Source organism: Lycorma delicatula, chromosome 5, assembly GCF_047948215.1.
Source record: "Lycorma delicatula isolate Av1 chromosome 5, ASM4794821v1, whole genome shotgun sequence".
Lineage (NCBI taxonomy): Eukaryota > Metazoa > Arthropoda > Insecta > Hemiptera > Fulgoridae > Lycorma > Lycorma delicatula.
The window spans coordinates 22,875,103-22,898,804 of record NC_134459.1 but is presented as its reverse complement, the minus strand read 5'-3'; the positions used below and the strand labels follow the sequence as shown (position 1 = coordinate 22,898,804).

General features: G+C 30.7%; 1 protein-coding gene across 3 annotated transcripts in view; it reads right to left on the bottom strand.

The window, feature by feature from the left end:
- Positions 1-166: 166 nt before the first annotated feature.
- Positions 167-23,702, bottom strand: part of LOC142324801 (LIM domain-binding protein 2-like) — a 369,662-nt gene continuing 346,126 nt past the window's right edge. Inside the window, exons 4-9 of one of the 3 annotated variants that reach the window (XM_075365805.1) lie at positions 22,484-22,586; positions 19,591-19,763; positions 15,736-15,945; positions 11,429-11,561; positions 7,266-7,393; positions 167-1,844 (exon numbers count right to left, since the gene is read on the bottom strand). In XM_075365805.1, coding sequence (XP_075221920.1) covers positions 1,578-1,844; positions 7,266-7,393; positions 11,429-11,561; positions 15,736-15,945; positions 19,591-19,763; positions 22,484-22,586 — 1,014 coding nt within the window. In that variant the 3' untranslated portion in view covers positions 167-1,577. The remainder of the gene's footprint in view (positions 1,845-7,265; positions 7,394-11,428; positions 11,562-15,735; positions 15,946-19,590; positions 19,764-22,483; positions 22,587-23,702) is intronic. The other 2 variants (XM_075365806.1, XM_075365807.1) reach the window with 2 other exon arrangements.

Genomic DNA, 23,702 nt, shown 5'->3' with positions numbered 1-23,702 from the left:
ATGAACAGATATATTAATAGAAATTAATATTAATCATATAAGTTAAAGAAATATAATGAAATCAGAATTACTGAATGTTATAAAATATTTTACTATATTTAAGTAAATATAAATTATAAAATAAAATACTCGTATAAAATACAACTGTACTTAAAACATTAATCTACAAGAATGTAAAACACAAGAAAAAGAAACCAAACAAGTGTATGTGAACAATAAACAAATCAAAATATAAAAAAATGTGAAAAAACTTTCAAATTATGGTATTCATGTCAAATAAATGTACACAACAGAGCACCAACATAACATTTACATTTACACTCAAATAAAAGTAATTACCTTTAAAACCTCAGGTTGTTTTAATAAATTATAAATACTTCACAGGAATATTTTTTTAAGAAACGAATTATCAATGTAACAAATAAATTATCAAAGGAACAAACCATAAAAATTATGATGACATTGAAAAACTATTTAAAAAACCCATTATAAAAAAAAATCTTAAATAAGATATTCGAAACATTGCTGAAATAAAAATCAAATAACAGTTCTTCACATCACGCTACTAACATTTTCTTATTAAAAAAAAAAATAAAATAAATAAAAATTCTGCATATTTTTAAATAATAACAACAGTAATAAACTAACTTCCATCTAATTAAATATTATCTAATTTTAGTTAAAAAGTAACAACATAATTATAAAATAATAAAATTAAAAAGAACTTAATAGTAGTTTCATTTTTTAACTAATTATAATTAATCGCTACAAAAAAAAAATAATTTTATTAACAAAATCGGAATGTTTGGATCAGTGTCACATTAAAACCACTGCCGGCAGCATTAATTATTTATAAATAAATTTTCCACATAATCAAACAATAAAAAAAATCTAATTCTTTTTTTTTCAATAAATTCTATAAAGGAGATCATATTATATTAACAATATGTCAATGCAATGCAGTATTGTGACTATATAAATAATAATAGTAATAATAATAATAATAATTATGATAAGTCAAAACACAGCATGTTGTAACATGAAACATTACAACTTAAACAATACTGTATTGATCGACTTATAAATATATTTTTTATAACTGTTATAAAACAATCTTTTAGACTTGCACTTTCACCCAAAACACACGACCATCATCCTCATTAATTCACAATTTCATCAATATAATTAATAATAATATTACTATTACATAATATAACTTTTCAGTGAAGTTCATTCAATATTGTAAGTTCATTTCTCAATATGAAGAAGTTCTTTTACAATAAATAATAAAAAAAAATCACATTCTTAGATATTAATATCTGAAAGTACTTTTGAAATATCTACATCGACAAAGCTGCCAGAGTCCAGCATGTCATAGAATTAATCACTTAATCGCTCTTTTCATTTCTTTTATTTTTGTCAATAGCACTACACATCACACCATGATTGCTTTATGTCCACAAATACTGACTTTGTTGATAAATTTTCATTATTTAACAAACAAAATAATATTTTAAGGGTTTAGTTATTTTTTATCTAATAAGGGAGAAGTGATAACATTACTTGTTCTCTTTATATCACTGGCTCACTGCTGGGGATTTTTTGTCTGAGTCCTGGCTAGAGGGTGTATTACCCTGAGGAGGTCCCCGATCCCCAACAGGTCCTCCTCCACCCCACGAATTAGGTCCACCACCGCCAGCTAACGGTGAGTCCGAGAATGTGTGGGCATCATGATCTAGAGAATTTGCATCGTACTGTGTGTTCTCCAGCCGTGTTATTAACCGTTCATCTTCTTCTCCAAATTCACCTCCCATTAATGATGGCTCCCCTACTACCATCACATCCTACAGAATAAAAAAGAAAAATTAAGTGTAATAACATAACATTAAGTGAACAGAAAATAAAAATTAATCCACTGATACACAAAAGTTGTCCAGCAAGTAAATTGTTTTAGTAAAAAAAATAAAATAAATAAATTAAAAAAAACCAACAGCTGTTACAAAAAAATTAATTACATACAGTTAAAAAACACATATTTACACTACTTTTTCTACGTACTCTTGAAACAAAATGAGATCTTGTGATATCTGTAAATGAACTTTTGTATCCCTTCATCAAAAAATTCTGCCACCTGATTTTCAGTCACTCAGCGACACCTTCCTGAAACCCTCATTATCATCAAAGTACTTAACTATCAGGCAATTTTTCATATGAGGGAACAAATGGTAATCACTCTGTGCCAATACAGGATTTTTTTTAATCAACATTTAAGCGGCCTGTTATGCTGCATCTTCACTGATTACATCTTTCCCAAACTCTTACTGCCACTCTCCTTCACAACAGTAAAAAAAAAATATGTAACTTTCTGGATAGCCCTCGAAATATGAACTACCAAATACAGGGTCTCCAGGCTACAGGTAACCAAAAATAATGGCCTATATTTAAAAAAACCAGTCATAGAGATCGCTTAAACATAGGTTCAATCTCGAAGATTTGTTCTGTATACTTTCAAAGTTAGTGGAATATGCATGCACAGGCAAACCGATTCACAATGGAATTGTAGTCAGTCGAGATGTAGACTCCAAAACAAAAGGTTCAGTGTATGTTTTGGTTAGCAGAGTTTCAATGTTACACTTGTTCAAAGGCATGTATGAACTGAATGGAATCTCAATCCTCCTACATCCAAGTCTATTCATCAGTGGGATGTAACTTTTAAGAGACTGAAAGCATGGTTTTACAAACTGGAAATCACCTGGTTTCAGTAATTGATGAGACAAGGATCGTGCATGCAATGCATACTGTTTACGCCATTGCGTAAAGTTGCGTTATTTTCAATGAATTCAAAGCTAGGGTTGGGTCTTGCTGTTGCTACAGGCTTGGTAAATTTATTACTCTTTTTCGTATTGGGCTTGTCATGTGTATCTGTTTGTTTATCTTTGTTTGGTTTATTGTTTCCGTTCTCGAGTCCTGGCGTCAGTCAGACGGACGGTTTTGTCATCTTAATAGTGGCCGCGTGTTCATATCTTGCATTATTTATTGCCGCCTTCACACACACCTTTTTCTTTCATTCCCATACTAACACATGCACACATCTCTTGTCTTTTACACACACTCTCTCCTGTCCACTGCCTAGGCTTGGTTTCCCCCTCTTTTCATTCACGCCATTTTTTCGGCAGAGTAGATCAGACTTTCACCATGTGCAGTTGACTGCGATTTCTCTCTCTCTCATACTATGTGTTAAATACTTTCATCGCATTCATACTCATAAACGTCGTCATCACTCTCTCTTGCTCTTCTCATCAGTGTTTTGTGAATTTTGCAGATTTCTATGTTTCGTCTAGCCTCGTTTCTTTGACAAGTTAATTTTCATATTCAGTACATTACATCTCTGATAAAAGTGTTTCAATTACTACAAACCAACCAATTCTATCGACGCCGAATCTTCTCCAGCTGCTTATTACAATTTTATCGATGCAGAATTTCTCCAAACTCATTACTACAAATCTGAGACGCCACGTCTTGTTCAACTTCTAAACCACGTTTCTCCTCTGTATTCTTGATACGCCATTGCAGACTAAGCCTAGGATTAACTGTATGTATTCATGTATACTTTCATTCACAAGCTCATCTTTTACAAATATTTATGTGTGATTAAGGCAAGTTCAATTTATTCATTATTTATTATATTAAACAGTTATGTTATTAGTAAAATCAATGAAATACTCAATTTATTGTACTCTCTAAATGTGAAATTCAAGATTGACTTATACAACCATTTCTTCATTCAAAGTATATATATTCATGCAAGGTGGCCTAGATAAAGGTTATGTTATTATTTCTCATGTGTAACATATCTTATGCGCGCTATTAAAGCCAACTATTATTATTATAAATCAAATCTACTTGTAATTTAAATAATACTTCAAATTTATAAAACATATGTGTGACACAAACATTCATGGGCATGAATGTGTTTGTTAATATCTTATATACATTTCAGTGACTTCCAGGAACATTTTCTATTGTTTTTCATGAACTCTTGTAACTACACGACCTCTTGTTTTCATTTGGAAAATAACAATTTCAATGAAATAGTTTATTTAGCTTTTATTTTACGTAATTCTAATGTGTTACATTATTGCTGTTGTTAATAATTCTAATCAATGTTAAATATTGTTTTGCTGAATCAAGATATTATATTATTTTTCACAAATTAAGAAAATGGAAGTCATTAACATGAGAATGGCTAAGAAGCTTAAGTATTTTCAAGAAAGCTTACTTACTAATGAACTCTTTTTATAAGATTACTTATTACAACTTGTTTATATTGTAATTAACTCTTTCATTTAATTTAATGTGATTTGTTAATCGCCGAGATTAATTTATTAATTTATTCATGTTCTGAATTCTCATTACTCTTCTTATATTAATCTAAAAATTATAACTCCTGAAGTGAAGTCATAATTGTGGAATTCTCTGTAATTTAATATTGTAATTTGTTCTAGTAATATTTATTGTTTTTGTATTCCATCCTGTAGTTTGAATAATAATGTATTTAGTTATTTAAACTGTTTTTAGCCACATGTTCTAATGCAATATTTTCAAAATGATATATTTATGTATTTGTCACTTATTATTAGAATTGATATGGTGTTTCAGCCGATATTATTTTCATAAATTCTGTACAGACTTAAGCTAAATTTGTCTCGTAATTTCGTTTAAGTATATGATTGTAAAAAAGGTGTTTTAAGTTCCTTTGTTTTTCAGGCTATGTTCAATTGTAGATTTTCAAATTGATTATTTGATATATGTATTTGTCATGTATTATTATTATTATTATTATTCATATGTTGATTTCAGCTGATATTTCTTGTATAAATTCTGTATAGAAGAATTAAGTTATGTTTATTTCATAATTTCATTTAATTTTTTAAGGTTATGATTTAAGAAAAGGTTAAATTGTTTTTTCTCTAATTAAAATCCAATTTCTTTTGGCAAATACGAGCTGTGTATCATTTTTATTTTTGTTAACTTTCCCCAACACATACACTACCAGTTCTGGGAAGTCAATTAGGTGGGGTAGTTACGAACTGTAAATTCCTCTTTCCACTGTTGATGACATTCATAATCAGCTCTGTTTGCAAGCATACAAGTTACAACTCCTTCATCATATTAAATCAAATGATCGCTGGCTACAATATCAGTTTGCTGCAGAGGTAATGCACCATGTCAAAAACAATTCTAATTATCTTGATATGTTGTAATGTAGTGGTGAGGCAACCTTCCATACATGGGGGAAAGTTAACAGAACAAGTGTTGAATTTGAGGTACTGAAAACCCCTATAAAGTAATAAAAAATGAAAGGGATATACCAAAAGTCAATGTCAGGTTAGGACTGTACAAAAATAGCATAATCAGTTTCTTTTTTTTTCATGGAGCCCATTGTGATAGGAAACACATACCTCGATATGCTTAAGAACTTTACTGTTCGTCAGATTCATGCAGGCTTTAGTTTCCAGCAAGATAGTACTCTACTGCATTTTCATCGATATGTTACCATGTTCTTTAACAAGTGTTTCCCTGGATGCTAGATCAGGTGAGGAGAAGCTGCACAGCCACCTAGATCTCCAGATATCACTCCTTTGGACTTTTTTGCTCGAGGATTTACTAAAAGTTGTGTGTACCAAAGAAAAGTTCAACATTTGGACAATTTAAAACTGAGAATTGTTGAAGCTCTTGGTCTAATAATGTCACAGTTATCTAGATAGGAGTCTTGTTGAGCTACAAAAATTGCATGCATTGAACTCAACTAACCTACATTAAAACTTGGCGAGTTGCTGTTTATTAAAAAAAATTATATTAATAGTGGTTCTCTTAATATAAGCTGTTACGTTTGAATACCTTTAGCCTGGGCACCCTGTTACTAACTTTGGATTTAACTATTAGATTACTCTGATCTGTTTCTTCCAACTGTACAGGTTCTGACCTACAATGATCATAAAGGATTTGGTACAAGTCACATATAACTCCTAAAATCAGCACGCCATCCCATACAACAATCACTAAGAAGAGTAAGGAGCGAAGTGGCTTTCCATTAATTTTATTCACTGATATTTTTGATAACCAAATATGTTTGAATATGTGATGACATCAAATATACTTATGGGGCTGAAGAGCAGTATATCAGCCCCACAAATTACACCTTCCTAATTTGTTTTCATTATACTCCATAGGAACTGGCTATACAGTGAATATCATTACTATCAGAAGTAGCAAATCTCTTATATCTTAGATGATTTGTATTCATCCCTTGGGACAGATGGTAAAAAGCAATAAATGCTTCACTTTCTGATTTGAAACATCTATGTCTAGGTGGAGATGTAGATATTTTTGTTTTATATTTACAACTTTCCATTAAATTCTCACAAATTAAGATATAAAATAAAATAACCTTTCAAAACTGCTTCTGTTAATCATAATAACCATTGCTCTATGGTGCCTTATTTAACAAGCAGTACATCATTAGATTAAAAATAATAAAGTTTATCTTTTGTTATGAACAACCGGTTTAGTAATGTCACAAAATCTATAAACAAATAAGAACAATCGTTGAACCTGTAGTTAATAACTAGTAAATTAAATAAAGTTAAATGTAATCTGATAGAAAAAATGCTGAATTCTAAAAAACAAAAACAAGCATCAAAAAATAAAAATTTTACATTTTTTTTTATCATACCAGAGTAATATGTAACAAACAATATTTTCATTTATGGAAATGTGGTTAGTAAAAAAGGAAAAAGTGTACTGAAAAACATATTCTTTTTTAATTTGATCAGATTAATTTAGATTAGCAATTTAGGTGACAGTTCTTAAAATCCAACTCTAAGAGCACTTTTATTTTATATTTATATTTCTTTTTGGATGATTTTTTTATTATTTGTCATAATCTAGTTTTCTGATAGGAGTATAAACATTGCCTTTTTGTGATAGTTACTGTTATTCTAGGCAACAATTTTCATTGCATGTAATTAAAATTCAACTAATTCCAATGCTCTGCCATAAGCTAAAACAGTAAAAGAAAATCTGCAGTACAAGATAAACAAAATATTCAGGAATAAGGAGAATCAATATAAACCTCAGGAAAATGACTGTATACCAAAATAGCAACTACAGAATTTCCCTGTCAATATATAGTTAATATATCATTTTTTACATTTGAATGAATGCAAAACACACTATAAATAAAATGTAATAACTTCAGTTACCTGAGAGGCTAATGAAAAGTTGGGTCCTGGTGAACGTTTCTTGTTTGGTACAGGTGGTGTACTATTAGCAGCTCCACCACCTTGAGAACCCTTCCTTTTACGTCTTTTATTTGCTGGCCTTTGGGATTCTATAACAATAAACAAATTAAAAGACAGTCGTAAAACTCTATTTATGATATTAAATTAAAATAATATAAACTTTATTAGATGTAGATATTAATATTCTTTAATTAGTGATCTATATCAAGTTTTTAGCTGACATATAATGATTAGATTAAACAGAATACAGAATATAACTTCTATCTTTTCAAATGTAAATATTCATTATTACAATCTACTCAATAAGCTTAAATACTAATATAAATGAATTCTACTCAGCACTATTTTTTTTTTTTTTTTTTTTAATATTCTATCTTATAACAACGTAAAGGTATATTAAGCAGTTGTTCTTGTTCAGAATCTGACTGACCATTCCTAAAATATTACTACTAAATGAAACCAAACAGCCAAAGTTCACTAATAAAACAGTTTCATTTATAAATACTACCTTTAAATCCAATGGGGTTTTTTGTAGTTGTGTACTGTTTTAGTGAAATTTAAATTTTATTTTCTATCAATAAATTTGTTGCATATGTAGGGCAACATGTACATACATTTGGATTTTAGTGACACACTTTGAATCTCAAAAACAAAAAGAAAAAACTATTTACAGGATACTCTTTACAGGAGAGAGAATCCATACAAAAATGAAAGTGAACAAATGAAATTGTTCTCTTCTTATGGAGAAAGAGAAGGTTGTTTAGATTTGTAAAACAGGGATTATATTGTTTAAAGCTGACATTAATTTTTAAAAAAAAGAAAACATTTTTACAAGGTCCTAGAAGATTACAATGAGAAGAGCAAAAAGATTGATGTTATCGGTAGAGTGTATTTTTGATAGTCATATGGTGCAAATGTCAAGAATGAGATAATTTCATCTAGAATGCAATAAAATGTGCTATCTACACACATTAAATTTTTTCTACTGGTTGTACAGGTTCACAAAGGGAATGTTTTAGCTTTCACTGTTAAAAGAAAGGTTGATTTTCAGTACCTCTGAAATACCTAATTCAATCCAACTAATTATAATGGTTTACAAAAAAAGAAGAAGTTTTTTCATTAAAAATAACACTGTGATTTGGAAAGCTACAAAGCACTATATCTATAAAACTTATAATTATCCAGTAGAGAGAAAGAATAACTGCCATCATGAAAGGACTCCACTACATTCCACCCCACCTAAAAAAACATATGGATGTGAATAAACATCATATTTTAGGTGCAATTGTGATTATACTGCTTCCAACATTGGTTGGATTGCTGCACAACCATCCACTTGCAATGTAGCACTTTCCCACCACCTTTGGACAAGCAGTCAATTCACCAAAGTAACCACCAACCAGGTACAGAAAATACATTTTGTGTAAGAAAGAGCTAAGTTATCTTTTTTGATTCGGTTCATTTTTGTTTCAAACAATTTACTACCAAAAACATTAATGAAATTGCAATGTCCATAGCTTCATAACTTGTATAACAAATTTAATTAATGGATATTAATGGTTATTAATTATGGATAATCCATAACAATCGGTATCTCTGGAATCAGTACACTAGAACAATAAGACTTCTAAATGCAGCAGAAGTAATAAAATACCTAATACAATTTATTCACAGACTTTTACAATTATTGAAATTCATGAATTATTCACAAAGTAGTTTTTTAAGAAAATATTTAAAAATCTAATAAGATGAATTTCTGCAGGTTTAGTAAATAAAATGGACTGCAAACTAAGAAATAAATGTAGATGAAAATAAAAAGCCAATGAAAATATTTTATCAGAGAAAAAAACTACCTTATAATAAAAAGAGTAATTTAAAAGTCAATTTGGTCTCACAAAATCATTCAGTATTTTAAGAAAATTCACAATTGTCAGTAGACAAGTGTATTTACAAGATCTGAAAAATGTAATTCCTGGAATGCAACTGTAGAAAACTTGCATATTCCGAACTATATCAGGGTGGGCTGATAAGTTTCCAGCCTGATAAAGAAAACAACATTTTTGGGTTTTTTTTATTTTTATTTTTCAGTATTATCTCCACAAAGACTAATACATTTTCCATACCGATGCTCTAATTTAATTATACCATTTTTATAATGCTCCTAAAAATCCTCATTTACAGCATCAATAACATCCTCGTTGATCTTAAATTATTGTCCAACAAGCCACTTTTTGATGTTAGGAAACAGGTGGTGGTTGCTGGATGCTAAATTTGGTGAATAGATGGATGAACAAGCAATTCAGACTTTACTTTGTTGATTTTCACCATGTGATGACTGAGGGAATGTGTTGGTGCACTGACACGATGAAACAAGATTTTTTTTTGCTAGATGTGGTCATCTTTTTTTTTAATTTTGCAATTCAAACACTGAAATAAGTTTGTGTAGTACTTACCACTGATAGTTTTATCATTTTCAAGGTAGTCAATAAAGACAACCTTTTTTAAATTCAGAAATCCACTGTTATCGTTGAATATGATGGGAAGAGTCTTTTAGTGTTTTGCGTCCATCTCTTGTTTGATTTTAAATGGTGTTAAACCTTTCCATGTGTGGAAATGGAAATCGTGTGGAAGAAACGCGCAGTATTTCCAGTTTTTCAATTTTCATGAGAATAACAAAGGCGTCTTGCTTCAAACGCTGTCAAACATATACTAATTGAGCTATTAAACTGAAATTATATAAGTAAGCCACTGAAGCATAGTACTACAGAATGCCAGGCAAGACAGACCTGCTGGTGCCATCTCTATGTCAGGTCAAGACTTATCAGTCCATCCTTGAACATAACTATCTATTATCACCTTCAAAGGGCTTTCTTTGTACATGGTTCCCATTCAGGAAACAGATCTGGAACTGTTTTTACAGAATATCCTTTATAATATTTTGTTGAATATTAGAAATTTTAGATAATCACTATCTTACTAGTGCAGTTTTAATGTTATGTATTATGTTTGTGTTGTTTTAATGTTCTGCTAACACAGAATGAGCTAATCTGGAAATAATGTTTTTCTAATTTCTCAAAATGAGTTCTCCATGAATTGCCACACAGTCAAGATAAGATGATCCATTCTCAGACCATAATTTAGGCCTTTTTCTGTATGAACCGAATCTTTTCATCAGCAATTAAATTTTAATATTTTCAAGACTTTTTTTTTTTTTGAATATCAGTCAGAACATCTGAATTTTACTCTGTTTACATTTTTGATAATATATTTGTTTTTTTGCTGCTTACATCAGCAGTTATCACTCACAACCTTGTATCCATCTTTCTCTCAGACATTAGTTTATTTTTCATAACATCTACCGTTTGACTTTTAACAAATCTAATGTTTCAGTGTAAATTTTGCTGATCTTCACCCAAAATTTAATGTTAAATGCTAATTTAAATACAATCATTCATTATTACACAAGTGTAAACTTGATTACTTCAATAATAATAATAAAGTAACAAATGGGTCTACCAATCTGAGGCTTATGGATTCATCAATAAGAACATGTTCAAACATGATTATTTATATGATTCCAACTGAATCATCATAAAGGTTGCACTGTACAGCTCCTCCAGGAATTAGGTACCACACCTGTACAACACGTTATTTTAAGTGAGTATAAACTTTGTAACTTTTATTTTATCACAAGTGCACCAGTAGTCATGTCTACTAATTGACAATTTTCTTGTTAGTAAGAGGTTGTCAATAAATTACGGCTAATCACAATTGCCTCTAGAGTTTTCTCTTTAAACAAAGGCATAAATGCTTAATAATATTATATACATGACATTTTTCTTCACTATATAAAATAATTTTTAAAAACATATTGTTAAATACCTACAAAGCAAAATAACATTGAGCTGACTAACACTGAAAAAAGGCAGTTTTAAACTTATAGAGGGCTTAATTCAGGAATTTTTTATTTATTAATCTCAGGCCAAAGTAATCTGAAAATAAATAGATTGGTTCTACTGTATATAGTATAAGATAAAACACAAAAATAAATACAATGAAATTATAATAAACAGTGGGTGTGGATGTGGTGGGTGATGCTACTGTGAGTGTAACAATAAGGGTACCTCTCTTACCCGGCGGCGCTACCATCCTCTGCCATTTCTGGAAGAGTGTTGTCTTGAGGCAGTCACGTGGCGACAGAGCATAAGCTTTATGCCTGGACATCAACTCCTGCATTGGCTCCAGTATTACACATAGCTACAAACAAATGAATAATTATAATTAAAGTAAACTACAAATTAAATGCATTCATGAAATAATTAAACTTATTCAATGGATTAAATGTTAGATTCTAGATGTTTACATAGTTTATGAATAACTGTATCTCTAATTTAAAATTTTGTGAATAAATAATTTCATGCGGTACAGAAATTAATTAATTGGTCATCTTGACCCCCTCATCTCACAGCTCTTATGGAGGTATTAAAAGGATTTCTTAAGGCATAACTTAATATATCTTAATGTCAGCTTATGGAAAATATCTGAGAAGAAATTTGGACTCTCAAGGCAGAAATGTTAACTAACTTATGGAAGATGCCTTAAAATGAGTCTGCCTTTGCAAAAGGCTAAATTAAAATTAGGCTATATTGCTTGCCATTTAGGTGGTGTAATTTTTCACAGTAATCTAAAAAAATTGCCAAACTTTATACCTTATTTATAATATAAATCAATAATAAAGGTTTATAAATACAAAAGCTATTTAAAAATAAAATCCCACTCTGAGTTTTGGGCCACCTTGTATACTTTTTTCTTTTTCCTGTTTAGCCTCCGGGAATTACCATTCACGTATTACTTCAGAGGATGATATGTATGAATGAATGTAAATGAAGTGTAGTCTTGTACAGTCTCAGTTCCACCATTCCTGAAATGTGTGGTTAATTGAAACCCAACCACCAAAGGACACGACACCAGTATCCACGATTTAGTATTCAAATCCGTATAAAAGTAACTGCCTTTACTAGCACTTGAATGCTGGAACTCTTGACTTCCAAATCAGCTGATTTAGGAATATGCGTTCACCACTAGACCAACCTGGTGAGTTTACCTTGGATACTTAATGTGGCTGATAATTTACAAGAAGAAATAATTTATTAAGATCAGTAAAATTTCTACTTTTTTTTAGAGTTGTGAATAGGATTGAGGGGTCAATTTCTTTCAACAAAGTTCCTCTAAGAGTTTTTCATGGTATTCAAGGCATTTGATACATCTACAATTTTGCCTTACATGTGAATTGTGAGTAAAGTCACTACCATTTATGGGGGGTCAATATCAACTTTCTTTTTTCAAAGCTGCCTGACATATTATTTTGGAAAATGTAGAGGTTTCAGTAGATGAACAACAATGTAGGGTAGAATAAATTGCTACTGTTATGGAACCTTATAGTAGGTAATATCTTGTCAAGATATCGAGGCATACAATCAAGATTATGCTAATGACCTACCTTTTCTGTTAAGAAATAAATTCCCACAGAGGCAGAGATCATGAAGCAAGCTTAGAAATTTATCTTCAATTGGAGCAAGGTGAAAATCTAAACTTTCAGAAAACTTTCTAGAATTCTTCACCTTGAAAAAACTTTATATCTAACTAATATAAGAATAAAAACCTTTGAAGAGATATCCTGTATTGACTGACTTGGAGATACATTTAGATTAATATATGAAAAATACCAGGTGGTCTTCAGATAAATCAATGATTTGTTGGTAAAGCCTAGGGCTTGAAGGCACTAATGAATTGAAAATTGTACGAAACCACAGTTAACCCTTTGCGTCCTGGAAAATTTTTACTAATCTGTCCCTCAACACTTTTGGTCTGCAGGACATTGCCATATTGTACACAGCGATTGATTATTATGTCCTCACAGCTCTCTTGGCCTGCATGGCAGGCCAAGTCATTATGCTCGAACACTCTCTTGGTCAGCATTACAGGCCACAGAGGTACAGTTTTTATTTATTTTATATGACATTTTCTGTGTTTCTAGAAAGTGTGGTTACATCGTGGCCTCATTTACAAATAACACATTGACAAGTCTGTTACTATATGTAGCGATAAAATTTATCCATACATTAGATATTACTCATGAACTGAGAAATAATTCCCTTGCTTCATCATGATGATAAGATTAGCACTATTAAATTAATTAAATCTTTATTGAAATGTATTTTGTTAACAATTTTGTCATAGTAAACAAAATTGTCTTTTATTTGATAACTAAACTATATTTTTACGTGCTTGTGTTCAAAACTAATGAATGAAAACATTATAATGGTCTAACAACTCAAAACAATCCCAGTTTACTTTCCTTGTACAATAAATGCTTATAGTCATGTTTTCACAACTGGTTTTTTTTATGTTCTTTTAATGGTTTTTTCTACAGAAAATAAAAAATATAGTTAAATTTAAAAATATAAAATTGAATGATTTATCAAACTAATATTTAAATTTTCATGTTTTCTCAGTTTTATCTGTGTTTGTTGTTATATTACTATGCTTAATCTACTGCTTTTCAACTACACAATTTTTTTATAATCATGTGGACATTTTTTTTTAAATTAAAAATAGACTTGTTCCTAATTTTTTTCTAGGGTATGAATATTGTAATTGTATTACTTTATGTATTACTTTTTATATATCAATTTTGTCATTTCATTATGTACTAAAACATGTATTTGCTAGACATTTTAATAATTTTTTACTACATATTGTAATTTTTGTAATTACATTAAACTATTTTTTTATGCAGTACCATAATAAAGTCATTGGTATGAAAATGTTTCTTAATCACAGTCATTAAAAATTTTTTTTGTAACACACATATATCCAATTTTCATTCTATGCCTTTTAGACTTTAAAGCTTTTATTATTACTTCTTATAATTTTAATACAGTGTTAATACAATAAATTACGATTAAAGTAACTTGTACACTTAACATCAGTTGTGTATATGACACATAAATAAATCTGAGCTGATGGGCTCAACACTGTTGCAATGTACAGAGAGTTAATGATGTAAGTAATTGTGGCCCACAATGCAGGACAAGAGAGCTGTCATGACAGCAACTTCTAAAATATGGAGAGCGCACGGGGTGGCCTGCACTGCAGGCCAAAAGAGCACAAAGGATTAAGAAAATCTATGTATAGAGCAGTTGTTTGGTGAAACAAAGCCAAAGAATAAGTAGTCAGGAAGAAGTTGACAGAGATTAGGAAGAAGTTGGTAAAGAGATTACCATATCTTTTATTTCCACAGCTTTTAAAAATATAGCAAAAATCAATCTTGAAACTGCTTGATCTTATCATTCTAAGTGAGGAAAAAGTGCTTACTAACAGAATAATATGTTCATGCCTTAGGAAGATTATCTGTGGTTGTGATTTTCCATTTTAAATAAGGTCGTTTTATTGAGCAATACTTAACAGTTTTATGAAAACTGATTACTTGGTGTGAAAGATTTAATTTCTAAAACCACTAATATTCATAGTTGACATAACTGAAGGACTAGCCAAACTGATAGAAAAACCGCTTGACTTTTTCAACAGTTTGTTGATGTATCAATGAAAAACTCAGAACTGGAATTATTAGCGAGTCATTTATGACAAACTCAGTTTGGAAGAGATAATATACCTTAGAAAATATACAACAGTCTTTCAGACTGAGAAATCTGAAACTCTTAAGCCTGCCTCCTATGTCTGGAGATGGGATTAATAAAAGCATTACCAAATTTTTGGATATACAGGCAAGACTTGAAGGCTATAATCAGAGCAGTCCCTTGTCCAGGATTGCTATTAAACATTTCATCTCTTAATGATGTAAAATCATTTAAGATATGATCATTGGAGTTGAGGGTGGTGCCAGATATTACACTACTTTACAACTTTCTTCCTACGAAAAGTGTAAATATTCCAGCTACTTAAATTAAAACTAATAAAATATTAGAAAACCTGTAACAAATTTTATAGATCACTAATGAGGAACTTTGTAAAAACTCACAATTCCTTCATATGCCTAAGCAGATGAAATCTCAGGAAAATTGTCCATTTTCAGATTGGACAATTATCTTCAAATATAATTTACAAACTACAGGGGTCTACAATGTGAGCAAACATCAACATAAAAGAGACTTGCTCTTTGGATTTCCTCCTTTGGGTATATGATCTTAGTTTGTAAGTCAGACTGTATCTTCTATAGCTAGGTACTGCGTCTTCTATCTACAGGCTAGTAAAGCTGATAAATATATGAAATTCAAAATGCCTTTTAGGCCACAAGATGTTTGGACTGACTCGTTCCTTGTACCGATCAATAAAATATTACTTTAATACTTTAAAATAAGATGTTGCGAGGAAAAATACAAGAAAAAAGTAACAATAATAATTAAATTACCCTGAGGTAGTTGAGAGTTGAATTAGTAATCCCTTGTCGTGTGATGTTTTTTGATAATTGATCTAGCATGGCTGGGTCTTGCTGAGAATGCATTCCCACAACTGACCTTGGTACTAATTCTCTGTGCGTCCTTACTGCCAGATGCCATGATTTAATTCTCATTAAGTCGTCAAATGTAAACTCAAGAATTAATCTGCCTTCTGTACAAACCTACCAAACATGAAAACATAACATAAACATCAGTTAATGAAAATATTACTTTAAACGTATTAAACAAATGTTTCATAATTTTAAACATTTTTAATGTTTAAATTTTAGTAAATTTAAATGTATTCTGGTAAATTAATTATAGTTCTCTTTACAGATAAACTTATTTGTTCTACTTCAAACATACTTATTTCAGTATTACTAACTGTAATGCATAACTAAGTTTGTGAGCAACAACACACATCCCCATGCTAGAAACTGAATGAAAAATGCCAGTCTATAAACCTAAGTTGTTCATTAGATAGAATACAGGTGTGTGAGAAAAGTAATGAGATTGGTAACACTGGAGCGATCTGGCACTGCTGTGTCTACTGGCCTGTGCTAGACCGGTTTGTTCATCCCTTCCACATGCTGAGTACGAATTTCAACTCCGTTCAGCCAACACATTATTTTTGATAGCGCCATCAGTGAAGTTGTGTTTTTGTTGTGTGTTACGAAACTGGAGCATTGGAATTTAGAGCAAATTATGCAACCAAGTTTTGTGATAATCTTGGGGAATCTGCGAGTGTGACCTTTGAAAAGTGAAACAGGCCTATGGGGAATATTGCTTATCAAGGGCACAAGTTTTCCGCTGGCACAAATCATTTTTGGAAGGCCGAGAACACATTGAAGATCAACCTCGCTCAGGGAGACCTTCAACTTCAAAATCTGAAGAAAACATTGAGCATGTGAGATCAGACTGTCGTTTAATAATAAGGATGATGAGTGAAGAGTTAAATTTAAACACTTTCACCGTAGGTCAAATTTTGACAGACGATTTGGACATGCAAAAGGTTTGTGCGAAATTGGTGCCGAAAAACCTCACAATGGAACACAAGGACAATCAAAGAAATGTGTGCGTTGATTTTCTTGAGAGGATTGACAATGACCAAGAATTCTTCAATCGTGTGATCACAGGTGATGAATCCTGGATATTTGAGTATGATCCTGAAACAAAGTGGCAAAGTGAAGAGTGGCACACTCCGTCATCTTCTCAACTGAAAAAATGTAGAATGAGCAAATCAAAGATCAAAACCTGCTGATTTGCTTTTTTACAGAAGGGGTATCATGCATAAAGAATTTGTTCCTCCAGGAAAAACTGTCAACCAAGTGTTTTACAAAGGTGTCCTTGAAAGGCTCAGGAAAAGAGTGGTTCGCTTGAGACCAGACATTGCAGACAAGTGGATGCTTCATCATGACAATGCCCCGTGACACACGGCCATTTCCATCAGGGAATTTTTGACCTCAAAACGCATTCCTACGGTTCCTCAACCCCCCTATTCAAATGATTTGAGTCCTTGTGACTTTTTCCTTTTCCTGAAATTGAAACTTGTCTTAAAAGGACATCATTTTGGAACTCTGGAGAACATTCAAAAGACTGTGACCGACCAGTTAAAAGCCCTACCAGTTGAAGCCTTCCAGCACTGCTACCAGGAGTGGGAACGACAACTCCGCCGGTGTATAACTGCCCAAGGGAACTACTTTCAAGGGGATAATATTGTTGTTTGAAAAAAATAAAAACTTTGGTAAGTAAAAAGTCAGTCTCGTTACTTTTCTCACACACCTCATATATTCAAGTCACTATGATTTTACCATTTCAGTAGAAAGGAATAGATGCCTTGCTTCACCTATAGAAATCAAGGCAAATACACAAATGCAGGCACCAGATTCATGAATTTGGATAAAATAGTCCAATCAAAGGCAATGTTGAAAAATAAAAAACCCTCATTCAAGAACTTACCTGAAATTTTTGCACAAAGAACACCTTCTTAAAAAAAAAAAAAAAACTAATTATTATATCTAATGTAAAATATGCCACTATTCAATGGCATCTAGCCCTCCAATAATATGAATAATCCTCAAAGTACATTTAGTATTTCTTTTCTGGAAACTGGAAAAGAACATTTCACTAGGTTCAGCCCACACTGCGGTGAGGAGAATGCTGAAACGTTATTTGTATTGAATGCAGGTTTTCCATGAGCTAACTAATGCTGATTATGTTAATAGTTTTTGAATACTAGATCGTGGATACCGATGTTCTTTGGTGGTTTGGTTTCAATTAACCTCACATCTCAGGAATGGTCGAACTGAGACTGTACAAAACTACACTTCATTTACATGCATGCATATCATCCTCATTCAACCTCTGAAGTAATATCTGAATGGTAATTCCCAGAGGCAAGAAGAATAGTAATTCCCAGAGAAAAGGAAGAAGAAAGGTATGTTAATAGTCAACTTATTCTTCTTTTTTAATTTTTTCTGTTTAGCCTCTGAAACTACCGTTAAGGTAATACTTCAGAGAATGATATGTATGAATATAAATGAAGTGAGCCTTGTAGTTTCAGGTCGACTATTCCCGAGATGTGTGGTTAATTGAAACTCAACCACCGAAGAACACCAGTATCCACGATCTAGAATTCAAATCAATATAAAAGTAACTGCCTTTACTAGGATTTGAACCATACAACTCTCGACTTCAAAATCAGCTGATTTGTGATGAGGAGTTCATCACTAGCCAACCCAGTGGGCAGAACTACTGGACCTGGGATACTGAAAACTCACATATTTTCTTCAAATCTCCCCATCACCCATAAAAAATATGTGTTTGCCAAAAAACAATTATTTATAGACTAATATAAGTGATGGGACACATTGAACACTGTACACAAACTAAAAATGGATACAACATTTTTCTAGTAAAAATAATTTTCATGGTACATACAATTGGTACATACATACAATTGAAAACTTTGAAATTTCTGAAATGCTATATTATGCAACATCTATGTTGGTTATAGAATTTAATTATAAAGCTTACTATTATAACAGAAAATCATCCTCATGGGATTTTGTTTAGTCAAATAATGTAATATCTATCTTATAAAAAAAAAAAAATTATAAATTGTTCATTCAGTTTATAAAAAATCCATGATTTCAGTTTCTGAGATTAAAGATTTGAAAAATACTTTCCTAACTTAAAAGCTGACTTTCAGAATAGTATAAACTAGTTAATAGGTATGTCCCCAATCCATCCTATCCTAAATTTCAACCTCCTCTGAAATTATTTTTTGATCTTGGAATAATTGTATTTCTGATATCTATTATGTGTCATGATTTAAAGTTAGGGAAATCAAGAGTCATGTATTCTCCCACTACCTTCTTCAAAAGTTCTATATCAGCAAGACCATCCACCAAATGCACATAATATTCAGTCCTACTACTGACACCTTCATTCTGTTTATTACAGGAACTGGGTGTTTATATTCAGTGAACACCACCTGTTTGAGAGAAATTGGCGATGATCAGCGACTCTTGTAATTCGGGTGCTTTACAAGAATTACAACCATAAGATCAGGATGGAGAGTATAAAGCAACAAATTTACACATCCCTTTCTGTTGTGAAACATTGCATTTTATGTACACTGCTTTAACTTAGCAGGGCAGGTGAGAATAAATACATAAGAAGATGAACAAAGATGAAGATTGTAATAAATATATATATATATATATTTGAAGGTTAAATGATTAGCTCAGAACATAAATGAGATGAACGTTTAGGTGGTATAATGAATGATTAACAAAAACAGTAATATTCATGAATCATCTTACCTTGGTGAACATTGGTTTCCCATGATGCGTCACCATTGTACACTGATCACAGTCTAGGGTAATACTAGTATTGTGGAAAGATTCTTTAGGATGTTTTAAATTATAATATAATTCAGTTACTCCACCCTCAAATATACTACGAAAATATCTTGGAATTAACGTCCTTCCTATTGCTATAACAGAAATAAAAACAACATTTTTTTTCAGTAACAAAAGTGATATTAACAATACACCCGTTAAACATATAGCAAAAAGTTAATAAAACTAAAAATTTACATACATAATGATGATATTATTATCCTATATTTCTTGTTAAAGCACAGTTGTAGTGTAACCTATTTGTCAGCAACAATATCAATGCATAATTTTTTTTACAAGTTACATGTTAAAAAAACATAGAAAAAGCAATAATTTCAGTCACTCCTTTTTTAAAAACTATTTAAACAGATTAACTCCTCAGTGAAATTGCTTGCAAATGCTTTCTTCATTGGGTCAAATGTACTGTTTCACAACAGCATGACAAAACACTGAAATGAAGGCGATATTAAACCTAGTAAGCGGCACATTCACCACAGGGAATGTTTGTCCGATGAATACAATTACTGTCAGAAACATTTACTTGTACCTTTTGTAATTTGGATAACTTACATCTGTTATACCTATAAAAGAATCATAATGATAAATAAATTAATAATTAATGTATTACAATTTGTAGTAAGAAATGAATTACGTAGTATTCTCCATGAGGCAGGTGCCTGCTCACCACAAAGTATGTGCAGGTATAATTAAAAAAATTTGATGTGGACACCACAAAACTTCCTTGTACGCCTATTAAATTGGATATACACATTTTTTTAAAATGAAAAGTACATAAAATTTTAGTCCATTAATAACTTCTGATTTTTTTTTTAATTGTTATTATTGAATTATTATTTATCGTAAAACTTTTTTACAATCAAAGGTTAATAATTATTATTAAATCAATATATCTAAATTAAAAACAAAAAGTTAAAAAAAAAGGAGATTAAGTCTGATTCGAACTGATATGCCTTCCCCTTGTAAGATCCAAATATTTCATTAATTAAAATTTCACTGGGATATAACTCTGGAAACAATGAAAATAAGTACCACCACTTATGATATATTGTTGAAAAGCTCTCAATGTGGGCTTATTACTGCAGTTAAGAAAAAGTCCAAAATGCAATTTTTTGGGGATTTTGGGCTTTTTTGGTTCAGTCGATTGCAATAAAAAGGGGAGGGCAATAACTAGATGTTATGACAGTCCTAAATCCAAAATTTCAACATCCTTCGGCTAATTGTTTTTGAGTTATTCAAGATACATATGTACAGACATCATGCCAAAACTAGCCAAAATGGATTCAGGGTTGGTCAAAATGGTTATTTCCGCTGAAATCTGAAAACCTAGTTTTTTCGCGATCACAATGCTTCTTTTACTTCGTACAAGGAAGTAAAAAACAAGGATTTATTTATTTTGTTTGGTCAATTATATACACAAAAACAAGAAAGGAATTGAAGGAAAATTACAATGTAGGCACGATACATAGAGAAAATATAAAGATATTCTCATGATAATAATGTTTAGAAGCCATTAAAAGTTAAAACAAAACTGAATCAAGTGAGTTTACAGTGGCTGACATAATGAAATACATTATAAACAATAACAATGAATTAAATATAATCAAAAGAGCACAATAGCCAAATTGTTTTTATTATACCCTAAACTTATAAAGGGAAGACATTTATAATTATTCTCAGTCTTGCAATATCTTAAACACATTTAATGGCTAATACCAAAATTAACCATTAAATATGTTTAATTTTATAAGACTTAGGTTGTGAACTATGGGAAAATATCAAGCCCTGGTCTAACTTGCATCCTAATTCTTAAACAACTGCTTAAACGAGAAATGTTGAGTCACAATCGCAAATATAAATGTTTGAACTAGGAACAAAAAAATTCTATTTTTGTTTTTCATCAACCATTAAACCAAAAACAAACTATTTTATCAACTGAAAATTCACTTTAACAAATATGTTAATAATGATGCTTTAATTTAATTGTTTTACCTCTAAAATTTTAAATAAAAACTTCTGATGGAGGGAATTCTCTCTATACCTGAAATCTAAAAGACAAAATCTTATTTTCTTTTTTCATTCTTCAAAACTGCATTTACTATTCAAATCTAACTTCATTGGTATTTTTTTTAATGAAAAATTAATCTTCTGTACAACTTTATGTACATACCATAAAAATAAAAATTTTGTCAATAGATTTATTCTTTTCTTTATGAAAGTAAAGTTATTAAAAATGAAAATGAACACTTACAAGGCAAAGGACATCATAGTTTTTCTTTATATAAATTACAAAATCTTAAATATTGGTAATTTCCAAACACGACACCAAAACAAATTTAATGATTATGAATAGCATCCTGAATAACAATCCTTTCATCTCGTAATAATGATCTTTTCGAGATATATATATAGAAATCTCACTTAAGAAAAATTTATGAAAAAATTGCAAAAATTAAAACTTTTTGGCTGATTGTACATTTTTTAAATGTAGAAAGATTTGCTTATTAAAACTTCTTTCCTGAAATACACTTCTTTACAATTAGGCTTCTGTCATGAACTAGTGTGTCTTATTTAATATTTTTACAATAAAATTACCTGTATAACTGTAAAATCCAGTAACTTAAAATTAACAATAAATAAAAATTTAGAAATCAACGCTTCTTCATATTTCATCTAAATACAAGATTATATAAACAAAATAAAAAAATACTGCAACCTCCCTTACCAATTAGTATAAGAAAAGCATGCACTTTTAATATATAAAGTAGCAAGTAAAAGGTATTAGACAATAACTCACTATATCTTTTAGGTCCATCTTCTAAACAAAATGTTAAAGTTAATGTCGCATCGTCCTCAAAGAACTCTGTAGCGAATGCATCCCACCATAGGTTATCGCTCTCCTTGTAAAAAAAGAAAATCATTAGTTAATACTGATGCTAAAATTAAATAACAGAACTACATGTTAATTTTGATCCCTGAAATTTTTTTTTATATTAAAAAATGTATAGAAAAAAAATTAATTCTCTACAAATCACAAAATATAATTATTGTCTCAAGCAAATTATTCACTTTTTCCATCATCAATTAAAGCCATAATTTACTACTGTCTCAGTTAAACCACGACTCTTCCATGATCAACTGCAATTAGAGATCTTATGTACAGTTGAATGTTAAATACATAGATCAATCTGTTAAATTTGTAGACTAAAATTAACTTTGTTGAGTATGCGAGTTAAAATATTTACAGCAGACTTAAATTAGTAAAATTTTGTATATATTTTAAGCACTTTTAAGCATATATTGCTTTCTGATATAACATCTCATATTTTCATGAATAAAAATACACTAGCCTTCAAAAATTAAAAAAGATTGCTTACACATAATGTCTGTGGTGCATCATATAGTAAATGTCACAGTTGGGAAAGTAGGTAACTTGATTGCACAAAACCTAAAACTTTGAGCAGTCAACAATTGAGTTGAACTATTCTTTACTTACTCGATGACTTTCTGCATAATAATTGATGATGCTACAATAGTAACATAATAATATAGTAGATAAATTCAATATCCTATCCAGTGGCAGGTCGCATATAGTCACTGTGGAACTGCAGCACGCACCCACCCACTATTTCCACTTGATATTATAGATATCATTTAATATAATGTGTCATTTTTTCTTTAATTCTTTCTTTGTACTTTTACAATATATAATCTTTAAGCTTAATAATGTCCGCAGCATCCCGTGGTTTATGAAAAGATACAAAAACCTTTGCATGGAACTGTGCAATTCACAGTTCCAGCTGTGTGGTGTTTAGTTGTTGTGCACATGCGCACATAGAAAGCTCCATGTGAGGGGAAAATAGCACTGTCGCTCCCGCAGTGCCGACCCTAACATGCTGGTGGAAGGAAGTTTGTTTTTTTACTGCATGTGTGTATGGAATGTATGTGTATGTGTATGTGTTCCTTGTTCATTCCCTTTTCTATATTTGGGCATATTTCATATCTTAAAAAATTCA